At 41.6% G+C, this 12127-nt stretch overlaps 1 protein-coding gene across 1 annotated transcript in view; it reads left to right on the top strand.

The window, feature by feature from the left end:
- The first annotated feature begins 363 nt into the window (after nucleotides 1–363).
- CERS5 (ceramide synthase 5) overlaps nucleotides 364–12127 on the top strand; it is a 17069-nt gene continuing 5305 nt past the window's right edge. The window contains exons 1-9 of the mRNA XM_010194904.1: nucleotides 364–408; nucleotides 2262–2435; nucleotides 5173–5301; nucleotides 7666–7796; nucleotides 8769–8826; nucleotides 9424–9474; nucleotides 10175–10267; nucleotides 11582–11710; nucleotides 11996–12102. Of these exons, the coding sequence (XP_010193206.1) occupies nucleotides 364–408; nucleotides 2262–2435; nucleotides 5173–5301; nucleotides 7666–7796; nucleotides 8769–8826; nucleotides 9424–9474; nucleotides 10175–10267; nucleotides 11582–11710; nucleotides 11996–12102 (917 nt within the window). The remainder of the gene's footprint in view (nucleotides 409–2261; nucleotides 2436–5172; nucleotides 5302–7665; nucleotides 7797–8768; nucleotides 8827–9423; nucleotides 9475–10174; nucleotides 10268–11581; nucleotides 11711–11995; nucleotides 12103–12127) is intronic.

Raw genomic sequence — 12127 nt, 5'->3', positions numbered from 1 at the left:
GTGTAACCCTGGAAAACCTGTCCCGGCAGCTGCCCGGTGTCTGTCATGACATACACAAACCCTTAGGGTTCCTTTCTCCCTTGGCTTCGGATCCTGAGAGGCTCCTCTAGTGCTATGGTGCCTTATACTGAAGTAGTGCAAGGAAGAAGTTTGGGGAATTCACTTTTATTTCTTCTCCTGTCCAGGGAAACCTTGGCTGGGCGAGTGAAAGAAAACTGGCTGCTGCTCCGCAGCTGGTTTGCTTGTGTTGCTGGTCTCTGCCTTTACTGTAATTTCCTTGTGAGTTCCTGGATGAGGAAACGGGGCTTGTTCACATGGCCTAGTATATTATTAAACAATTTGTGGGTCCCCTGCATCTCGGGCATGACGGAAGTGTGTGTGGATCATCACATCTGCCCACGATCAGGTGTAACGTAGGATTTCTCATTTACTTGAGTATCTATAAACATATGATACCAACTCTTCTCTGGGGCAAAGGTTTATCCTTTCCACGATGTATATCTCTTACAGCCGCATGCAGTGCAGACTGTGTGGGTGACATAGATACTAATTAGTAAAGCAGCTTATTTAGGAAGCCCGTTACTTGAAGCAGACCAAGACACCTTGTGCTGCTGTTCAAGGAGTTCATTAAAGATTGATTTAATCCTAAATTTCTACATTGAGAGGACAAAGGCATTTCTAAGCATGAAAAGGGCTGTGGGTCTGAAGTGAGTAGGAATCGAGTTGGTTTTGGTTTGTGGGTTTTCTGTAAGAAGTATGCATTTCCTTGAGCTTTCAAACAAGAAGAGGGGACTGGGGTGAAGCAAAATGGCAAACTGCAGAAAAATGAAGCAGCTTAGTGGAGTAGGAGAGAAGTTTGAGAGGCTTTTTTTTGCTCTGTCTTATCTTTCTGCCCTCAAGAAAAAATGACACAGCTTCAGAAAACTACTGGCAGCTCAAACCAGTGCTGAGGACCCAGGAACACACGTGGCAGTGCCAAAATCTCATCTCAGCTTGGCGTGGTGCTGCTAGTCTCATCCAAATGCTCGTGCTTGCCAGCAGACAAGGAGAAGAAGTTGTGAGACAGAGCGATACCCCTGAAAAGGATATTGGAAGCATGTAAAAAGGAGTTTCCTCGCTTGCCAAGCCCTGTTTAGTCCAGGTGTCTTAAGTCTGGGGAAGAAGTGCAAGAGAGTCTCTTTTCTCTGCAGCATGAGGCGTTAGGAGAGATACAGTGCATTCTGCCACACCTCCACACAGTCCTCCTGGTAGCAGTTACTTTATCCTGGTAATGTCTGCCTGGTCAGCGACATTTCTTTTGTGCTGTTATTTTAGGGAGGAGTCAAATGGCAAATGAAGTCCTCTGCCTGCACAGTAAGACCTGGAGGCCACAGCCTGGTTCATTTTTACCTGTGTCTTTGCTGTGGTGTGTCTCAATGGTGGGTATCCTGAAGCAAAAGCAGATTGTGAGAGCAACATCCAGGGCAGTCTCTAGTATGCGTACTTTTTAAGAAATGCTCCTCCTGCCACTTTGAATGCATTATAAAAGTTTACAGTTGTCTTAATGAACTCCTGTTGTGCATATCTCCTGATTCAGACTTTGGAGATGATTCTGTCAAGTGTCTTCCTTGACACTTGTTTGGCAATTGGACCTGATGACTCAGAATGTGAGTTACATACTTGTGCAGCTCTTCTGGGTTAGCTTCTCTTAATTTTTTTTCTTTTATCTCTCCCCTTTTGCTGTAGATCTTCAGTGAGAGGAAGTGCTTTTGTAACACTGACACTTGTAACACTGACATGTATTTGTGTTAGTGGATGTTCTTATAAATCAACTTTTGCATTACAACATTGGTAAAATCATTAGGCTGACTGGTGGATGTATATAACTGTACAGATGAGGCCAGACTCGTAGAGGAAGATGAAGTCCTGACTTGGTGGTAGGAGAGTAGATTTTTGTGCAGGTAGGATAAGGAAGGACTGCTGCCCACAAGTTTGGGGTTATTTTTATTATACTTGCTTTTATTTCTCCTTACGGATCCTGCTGCAGGCACAAAAAAAATTTCCCAGGTATCTGGGATAACCTGGAGCCTGTTACTCATATGATGTGTTTATAATTGCATTGGAATGCCATTCAGTAACAGACACACTTGTTACTCTGCAGGTTGTGCTCAAAAAAAAAAGTGATTTATATGTGAAATGCAGACCCTGTGGAAAGAAGAACTCTTACTTTGAGTACGCACTTTATAAATCTTGCAATGTTGCTGGCTGCTCTTTCTCTTCAGAGCTGTAATAAGGAGTCACCAGATAAACTTGTTTGTGCCATAAAGAAGGATTCTGCCTTTGGGTTTGTGAAGTACAACACGCCTGAGAAATTTGTTATAACATTTGAGTCTGTGTACCTGAAAATTGGTGTTGGTTGGAAATATCAGTCTATCTTAATAACTAGTGTGAAAAAGGTAGCTTGGTAGGCATGGCTTAAGCCAATGAGCAGATCCCTGTTCAGAAAAGTGTAATATAAGTATAAAAGTGAAGATAGGGAAGGTGTGGCAGTAAGTTGACCTTGGGAATCATAAAATAATTTAGATTAAAAGGGACCTGTGAAAGTCACCTTGTCTGATCCTTTCCTCAAAGCAAGGCCAATGTTTTAGTCAGGTCAGGTTGCTCATTGTCGTGTGTTGTTTGGTTTTGAATATCCAAGACTGGAAATTCTACAATCTGGGCAGCCTTTGGTGCTTGCCTGCTATTGCTGTGTAGAATTTTTTCTCTGTGGGTTACAGTGCAAAAATTGCACATCTGAAAAGCTGTTGTGAAACCAAAAGTATGAAACACCCCAGAGGTTTTTTAAGTGTGGATTTCCTTAGTGAACTCCAAAAGGGAATGGTGCATTGTCTTGATATTTCTCTGCCTGACAGCAGGATTGCTCATTCACTTCTGTTGTACTGCAAGGCAGTAGCACCTGGTCCGTGGCTGTGCCCAGAGCAGGTAAAAACGCCTCGCACAGCTCGAGAAGCCCAGCACGAGGACCTGTGCCATCCACAGCTCCATTGCACGGAGCCATTACTTGCAGAGGTAGAGAAGCGACGTTGTGGCCTTGGGTTGGACTTCCTTAAAAGCCATGAAATCCATTGCTGCCGTCCTTTTTCCTTCCTGTTTCTGCAGCTGGGACTACCTCTGTAGCCTCCAGCATTGTCACTTGTCTGCTTGTGTGGGTGTCTGTCTGCTTCTGTGCACATAGAAATGTTGTTTTGGTTTGCTCTTTGGTCGCCCGCACGCTTGACTGAGTAACCTGAGTTTTGTGCTGTGTCTCAAGTATGTGGCTTAGTCTTGGGGTTTTTTGTTGTTTTTGTTTTCCTCCCCTTTAATTCCTGGAAACATCCGTATTTTTTCCCTAAGCCTTCTGGTGAAGGAAGCCAACTACTCAGGAGTAGTTTCATGCAAAGTTTCATGTTTTGGTGGGGTTTTTTCCCAATGCTTAGGTCCCAAAGTGAATTATTTCTATGCTGTTTCTTCTTTCCTTGAGGTTTTGAATTCTAGAATAGTGCCAAGACTGCATGGATCACTATCAGCTTTCTTAACCATTCATTCTCTTCTTGTTCTTAAAACAAAAGTAGACTCTCCTGAGTAATAACCAATTTGAATATGTAGATATGTGGATTTTTGAGGTTTCCTTTCTTACGTGGGAAGCTGAAATGAATCAGGCCAGGATTTTAATTTTTTTTAATAGAGCTGTAAACACTGTGTCCCAGAAAAAAGAAATAAAAGCATTTGCCATCCTGTAATTGCATGTGTGTACTTCTTTGCTGTTGTGGTGTATCCTGCAGGAAAGAAGAGTGCAGAGATGTACACTTTTGTGGGGGTTTGGCCAAACGTTTCATAAGATCACAACGTGATTTCTGGCTGATGGTCTGGATTGTAGAGGAAGCAGTGAGCCTTTTGAGCCAAGCTGAAAGGAAATTACCCTTTCCTTTCCTTTTTTTTCTTTTTTTAAAGCTATAACTGTTGAAATGAACAGGGCATGTGAAGAAATGGGGCAGCACAGTGAAACCTGGGGCCACGGCGTCTATTACGTGTTTAGTAGTTTCTGAGAGCAGGGGAGTTCCTTTGGGATTAGTCACGAGCTGATCTGTAATTTCTCAAGGGAAAACCCCCCCAACCTGTGTCTGTTCTTAAACGCAGTCATAACTGTTTGCTACTGAAGTACTAACAATGTACACCCAAGAGTGACTGCTATTGGAACACTTATAATCGTGGTTCTCCTGAATCTTAATCTCCTTTTACACAAGGAGAAACGGTAGCAAATGCAGTGGCTGGAAAAAGCAACGTTTTCTGCTTGATGGCACTCTGAGTCTTCTAAATGGGATACGTATGTGTCATTTGTTGTCTCCATTCAGTTCTCTGTTTCAAAGCAAATTTAATGATGCAAATGTCGAGTCCTTTTCGAAATCTGTTGTGACAACACTCTCAAAATAGTTGATTAAAAAATTATAAAAGTTGTTCCTTGAAACCCCCCTCTCTTGCCCACAAACAGGAGAGAAAACAGTTCACATGTTCAGGTAGCACACACGTTTTCCTTAGGATCTTGTGCCTGACACAGAGGTACAGCAAAACCTAATAATTTTTGAATGTGTATATATTAATTTTAGTTGAAAACCAGGCTTATTTTCAGGGTGTCTGTGCTGTCAAGTTCACAGAGCGTTAGCTCAGCTTTTGAAATATGTGGTACATACAGGGCTGAGCGAGATACTGAGCCACATGATTTTCCTGAAAGACCAAAAAAGCCCCAAAACATTTGTCTTTTAGGAACTGTCACTTGAACTTCCCTTTTTTCTGAGCTTATGTGACACCGAGGAGCATTCTGGAAATAAGGCATTTAATGTATAGGACTTTAGCATTAATGTTCTTGGAGGACTCCTACCAGTGATCTGTTCTTTTATTTCCAAGTAATGAGAATTGCCCTGAGGGACCACATTCTGATCCTTACAAGAGACACTGAGATTTAATTTTTCATTTTAGATGTGTGTACTGTATGTGCTGTCTGCAATTACCATTTGGACTAATAAAAAGTGTTTCCCTTGTGAAGTTTCTTTAAGCAAAGTGAGTGGAGATCTTCAAAAGCTTTCTGGATAGGGCAGTCGGTGACAAGTCGGGCTCTGTGGTATTTAGGAGGGAAATGGATTTCTTGTTTTAACCCAGCTCTTTCTTTGTATCTCTTTCAGGTTTATTGCCAAGCCATGTGCCATAAACCTTGGCATTCAGGACAGTGGACCTCACAGAGCCCAGCCCAATGCAATTTTAGAGAAAGTGTTTACATCCATCACGAAGGTGAGTCACGCTTCAAATTCTGCTGGAAATGGAGCTCTGTAAGTAAAAATCAGGGGGAGCTTTTTGCTTCCACTTTTCTAGTTTGAGAGAGATGCATTTCACACTGTGTGCAGAGTGAGGGTGCTCTTTCTTATTTTACTTCGCTTCTGGAGTGTCCTTTTTGTAGCAAAGTTAATTCTCTTCAACCTTGGCATTCAGGACAGTGGACCTCACAGAGCCCAGCCCAATGCAATTTTAGAGAAAGTGTTTACATCCATCACGAAGGTGAGTCACGCTTCAAATTCTGCTGGAAATGGAGCTCTGTAAGTAAAAATCAGGGGGAGCTTTTTGCTTCCACTTTTCTAGTTTGAGAGAGATGCATTTCACACTATGTGTGCACAGTGAGGGTGCTCTTTCTTATTTTACTTTGCCTCTGGAGTGTTCTTTTTGTAGCAAAGTTGATTCTCTTCACAGCTGACCTATGCTTTTGTGTGCAGAAGACTTTTTCTGAATAAAAACCGTTATCTTTTTAGAAAGCTATAAGGCTTACTCCTTAAGTTTCCTGCCTTTGTCCAAATTAACTCCTGTAACAGGTGGTAATTCTTGGTTTAACAAGAAATTTCCCAGTATCTTTCGCTTTCTATTGGGAAAGTGCTACTCTTCTCTTTGAGATCTGGTCCTTTTGGAAGGAACAAAAAAATCCCAACCGGTTTTATGGGCCAGGTGTGTGAATGCCTTCCTCTTATTGGTGCCATCCAGTGTGGAATTGGAAGTCAGGTATTTGGGGAAGGTGTTCAGTCAATGGAAGGGTGCCCTGGTAAAGGGTAGGACATTTAATGTTGACAGCAGGTGTTTCTTTTGATTGTTTCATGGCCCTTCTCTCCCTGGAGCTAATGGTACTCCTTCATTTTAGAATGACAGGATTTCACCCTGTCTGTACTCTGTTGAATGTTGACAGTGAAATCCGTGCAGGCAGCGTGGTAGATTTTCATTAAAGAGAATGAAATGAAAGGTTTTATGTTCTGATTTGGTGATGCTGAAGTTAATTCTGAGTGGAGCAGATAAAGTGCTCAGTGAATGGAAGGGAAATTCTATAAAAACTTCACTGAAACTCGCCTCGTGGGAACATTAAAGTTTTGAGGTATTTGGAATGACGTGTGAACTAAAAAATCTCTATGATTTGAGGACTTTTATGTAGGAGATGTCCTTGAAATTAATGTTTAGGAAACCCATGGGGACACACGCCTGCAAAATTTGTCTAGCTTATGAAAACAGAGCTGCATTTAACTGTACCAGTATGCTCGTGTCTGCTGTTGGATTGGGAGAATCACAATGCAGGGTGGCACTGATGCAGGGGAAAGATTTCATTGCTGTTCTGAAATAGGAGCTCTCTAAATTCTCCTTTGAGGCAAGTTCCTGTCCAGTGCAGAAGTGTCAGGTAGCCCGAACCATTAAAGCCTCATAAAGTGCAGAGAGATCTGGTTGTGATGGAATTACAGGAAAGTTGTGGTCTCAATACTGAAATGAAATGACAGATTATTTTGCTTTTCACTTGAACAGTCTGATGACAGTTTATTAAATCAGCATTCTGCACAGCTTTTTGGGTTTGTATGTAACTCAAGTAGTAAAATGTGTTTATCATCTTTCAGTTGTAAGAGCTCCCTGGCAGAGCTTGTTAAAAGGACACTGGTCTGAAACTAACGTGGCTTATCTCCCCACTGGGCCATTTTAGAGGTAGTTATCAGGTTTTGTTCACTTTGTCTCTTCTCAATCCATTTATGTCATTATTCAAACACACAAACTGCCAATAGATGTTCCAGTCAGAGAGCAGGGATATACTCTTTATCATGCAATTATTTCAGTTTCCAAATTTAATTTTATTTATACATTTTGGTAGCAGAAACAATGCCATCTCTACGATGCCCTTTTGGAATATACAAATATCTAGTGCGTTAAACCAGCTCTTACTTTGAAGTTTCCCTGAACTTGCAACCCTTAAATGAATTTAGCTTTTATCTTCCTGGCTTCTGTTTGAATTGTTCTGCAAGTTTTAACAGGTAGGACAGGACGTTTTAAAAGCTCCTCCCTCTAAATTAAGAAGCAGAACAATTGCATTCTTTGTCGTGATGTGCTGTCAAATGATGAAGTGGATGAGGAAACGTTAAACCAAAGGCATTGTGAATAATTGAGTAATTAGTGGCTTATGAAAGTTAAACTTGAATGAACATCTGTGGCAATGGTTTCCTGCTTCCAGCCTATGCGTGGTGCCTTCCTAGCGTGTGCTTTTGTTACCTGTGCACCATTTCTGTCGTAGTACAGGGGAGCCCTTGGACTGGAAGCAGGTTGAGAAGCAGGAGAAATGACGTTTGTTTCATTTTCCTTCAGTCTCCAGATGGAAAGAGGTTAGACGGCTTGTCAAAGCAGCTGGACTGGGATGTTCGAAAGATCCAGCGCTGGTTTCGTCATCGGAGGAACCAGGACAAACCCACCACCCTCACTAAATTTTGTGAGAGCATGTATGTTTGTGCAGAGGCCAAGATGTGGCTTCATCTTAAAGCTCCAGCTGTATGTTCTCTTTTCTAACTGAAACTGTGGTCAGCTGCTGTGTACACTGGTGTCTTGGGGTTGGCTGGTGGGAGATAAATTCTTACGTAAGCAGATGAAAGGAGTTAGGAGGGCTTTTTAGAATTTGGTATTCTAAAATTTGGGTAAGTGCATGAGAGACCAGAACACACGTACAGGAGTTATTCCTGACTGTGATGAAGCGGCTTTAGATGGCCCAGGTCCTTGATGCAAACAGTAGCACTTCAGTGTGCATGTGTGTGCATGTGCACAAGGAGTCACACTGAAGACAAGTCTGCTGTCTGCACAGTGGTGGTGGAGAGCAGCGTTTGTTCCCAGACAGAATGACCTTATGGCTTACACAACGATGTATGTACTTTTATACAGACACTTCTTGGATTCCTCTTCTTTTCATTTCAGTTCATTCTTTTGTTCTTTGTTTCTCTCTGAATGCTTGCAGTTACCTCTGTTAATGTAGTAGCATCTGAATATTTTTTCCTGACTTGTTATTTCTTCTGTGCTGGTTTCTTTCCTTTCCAGTAACTTTCTTCATATTAATTCTTCCCCCCAGTATGGTTTTGTCTACTTAAAGCCACAAGGTAAGAGGGACAAATACATATATTAGGATACCTTCTGGATAACAATGACTGTTCTTGTTGTTATCTTGTTATTATATATTAAAACATATGAATTATGCATGTTCACTCTGAACTTTATTTCAAGCTTTGCTGTTGATGCAAACTAGTGTGTGGTGTGAAAACTCTTAAATAGGTTTATCCTTACGTGAAATGTTTACAAATGAAGCATTCCCAATTGATGGGTGCAGGCTTTTCAGGTGTCAGAACTGGGTTATTTTAGTTTTTGTTATGAATGTTAACCAGGAGCTATTCCTGTTTCATAAGTTTAATTTTTGCTTCTTTCTCCAGGTGGAGATTTACATTTTATTTAAGTATATTTTTATATGGAATCAGGTTTCTCTGGACGGTGAGTTGGTCTGTCACCCCCCCCTTGTTGTTCTGTGTGCCATGCAGCTGGGTTATGGGTGCCCTGCTGAAATGTAGGTGGTTTCACTGCCTGTGTCCCTTCTTCAGTGCTTGCACCCAGCTTAAAACAGGGGGAGCTTAGTGGTGATAGTCATCTTTATGTTCCCTTTTTGAGATCTTGTGTTTTCTGTTTAAAGACCTTCTTTACACTGTGGGAAACCTTCAATACAGATCTGTCATTGTGAAAATAATAGAAACTTCTTTGTCTCATTACCCCAGAACGGGACAGAACTGGGGTTTTTTGCTACAGAGCTGCTGCTTTGTTTTCTCACCTCCCTCTTGAAGGGATACAGATTCATCTCTTTGGGTTGTTGTTATTCTTTGAGCTGTGTGATTGTTCTTTGTATTTCCATTGCAATATAACTTGCCTTTGACTGCAGAAAGAATATTTTAAATCACTAAGATGTTTTACAGTAAATAGCTTGAATGGTAGAATCGAGATAAAATTTCACTGCAACATGGTGCTATAGCAATCAACTGCCTTAGATGATGGGGATTTAAAACCCAGTAGAATAATAACGTATCCTCTTCCCTTTAGGCACCCTGGTTTTGGGACACACGACAGTGCTGGTACAACTACCCTTTTCAGGTGGGAGATAAGACACTTCCTAGATTCAAGCCTTTGGCACAATTTCAGTTTTTATTTTTGCTAGTGACAGCAGATTGAAGCTCAGTGGGGTTGAGTACTTCTCATTGTTCTGTGGGGGGGATGCTGCAGAGGCAGCAACCTGGAAGGCTTTGCAGTTAGGGAATGGCCATCGCTTTTGGAAGGTGGCACTTGCTCCTTGTGTCTTCAGATCCTGGTTAGGTTTTGTCATCAGCAGTGTTTGTCAGATAGAACTGACTCGGGTCATATTCATTGTATGTTTACTTGTTGCCAAGGTTATTAAAAGTGGGGGAAAAAACCCATAAAATTATACTGGTAACATATTTCCAATGTTGTTTTCGTTATGCAGCAAGTATGGTTGTATAGAGACCAACCAGTCTGCTTTAGTGCCTGGTTTTCCTAATCCAAGAGGCTGCATTATGAGTTGTAAATATTGATAAGGGACTTTACTGCTTTTGAGTGAAGCTCAAACACACAAATATGTTTGTGTGACTAAGCCTAGAGTAAGATGCCTGTTGCTTAAGCTTGTTTTCACTAAACCTTAATTCTGGATCTTTTAACTTATGCCTTAGCATCCTGGAGGAACAGAGCAGGATGAGGAGGGAGGAAGGAAAAAGTAGATTTTAATGTAAATTTTAAAGTACTTTGACTTCTAACTGTGCTATCTTTGTTTGTTTTCCAGCCTCTAACATCCAGGCTTTATTATTACTATATCTTGGAGCTGGCCTTCTATTGGTCTCTCATGTTTTCTCAGTTTACAGACATAAAACGAAAGGTGAGATTAACTAGAATTGCACTAACCACTTTGCTAAGTAGATAGGACTAACAAAAAAATATGAGTGTGCCTGGCCAGTAAACCTAAAGCATAGTAATAATTGTATTTTCTTCCTCATTCACATCTTTTTGTAGCCTACCTCCTTGTGTAATCACTGCCCAGTTCTGGGGAAAAGGAAGGAGCAAGCCTGATGCAACCTGGCATACCCTTGAGAGTCCAGGGGAAAGAACAGAATCACTCAATACCTCCCAATCAAGAGTTATCAAGTCATTGTATAAAAATAGATTTAATTAGAAGGCTTGCAAGAAAACACGCAGATGAGGTGCTCAGAGCAGTACCTGGCTGAGCTGGGTGAGAAAGTGGCAAACATTAAAGGAATAAGGAATGGTTTTTTGAAAGCAATTTTTTCATCTGTGTGCGGAGCAGAATGATGACTGGTCCCCATGGCTGGATTCTCATTCTGTTGCGCTGTGTTCTAGGATTTGGCTTATTGTTGCTGTTGGGAAACAGTTCGTAGTAAATCATGGTTTATTGCTTCTGTGTTGTACAAACTGCAGAGTAGCAAATTATCCCAGTTCTTGCATTGACTTCTCAGAAAGACACGTTTGCCTGCGATTTTTTTCTGTACTGAAATATTAGCAGGTGAGGCACTGCAGAATATCTTGGAGCTGCAGAAAGGGAGTGATTAACAGCATCTGTGATACTGCTTATGTTTAATTTTGTACTCTGACTTTAGCAAGGTGGGTTACATTCCCCACTGCAGGCACGGTGAGGTACATTGACATGGAAGTGTTGTACCCAGGGGGCTAAATTGGAAATGTATATAAATATATATATTTTTTAATGAGTGGCCTAACTCTTGCTGTTGGGTTATCTGGTGTTTGGTGCCTGCTATGCTCTGGCAGGCTTTTGCGCCCTAACAGCAGTAACAGCAGTGTAGTTAAAACTTGTGCCAAGAGCTGAAATCACTAGCAATATGACTGTAAAACCAAAAGGAACCAAAAATAAGCACCATATGTTGTCCCGTCAATCTTTTCAGCGGGGTCTGCAGGCATCCTTATCTTTACCTTGCATGTGTGTGCCAAGGAGGCTGTGCTGTGCCTGCATGTGCAGAGGAGCACAAATACTGACAGAGACCTTTCTGGAGCCTTTAGTGGTGATGGCCGATGTTGTGTGATGAGCTGCGGAGTCGGAGTCTGAGCTGAAGGAATCCTGTGAGCCCACTTAGTCAGTTCTGTGGCTCTGTTCCAAACCTTTGTGTTTGTTTGACAGTCAGAGGCTTCATTCCATTTTATTTTTTTTTGCTGTTTCCAGGATTTCCTGATCATGTTCGTCCATCATTTGGCCACAATTGGACTCATTACATTCTCTTATATGAATAATATGGTGCGGGTTGGAACTCTGGTGCTGTGCCTGCATGATGCATCAGATTTTCTTTTAGAGGTGAGTTTCCTTGGAAATCTTTGCATACCTAATGCTAGTGTGGTCTCAGGGGCGCAAGCTGACTTTCCCATTCTTGAGAAACTGCATTAAATATGCCACAAAGCTTGTGCTGGTGATCCTGCCTTGTCAGCTTTTCCTCATAACTGCTTTAGTGCTAAGAATAATCCCTAAATGCTTCAAACTCCTTAGAAATATGATGGCTTGAGGGTTTTTGAAGCTTTACAGCCTGGTAATTACATGAGTGCACAAAGGGAATAATATTCTCGTGTTTCTTGTCTCTTTTAGGCTGCAAAGCTAGCCAATTATGCCAAGTACCAACGTCTATGTGATGCTTTCTTCATGCTCTTTGGTGTCGTATTCATTGTTACACGGTTGGGCATTTATCCTTTCTGGTAAGCACCTTGAGCTGCAAGGTCT

The sequence above is a fragment of the Mesitornis unicolor genome, unplaced genomic scaffold, assembly GCF_000695765.1.
Source record: "Mesitornis unicolor isolate BGI_N332 unplaced genomic scaffold, ASM69576v1 scaffold28831, whole genome shotgun sequence".
NCBI classification, from domain to species: Eukaryota; Metazoa; Chordata; class Aves; order Mesitornithiformes; family Mesitornithidae; genus Mesitornis; species Mesitornis unicolor.
Note: the sequence above shows the minus strand (reverse complement) of the source record. Positions and strands in the feature narration are given on the sequence as shown.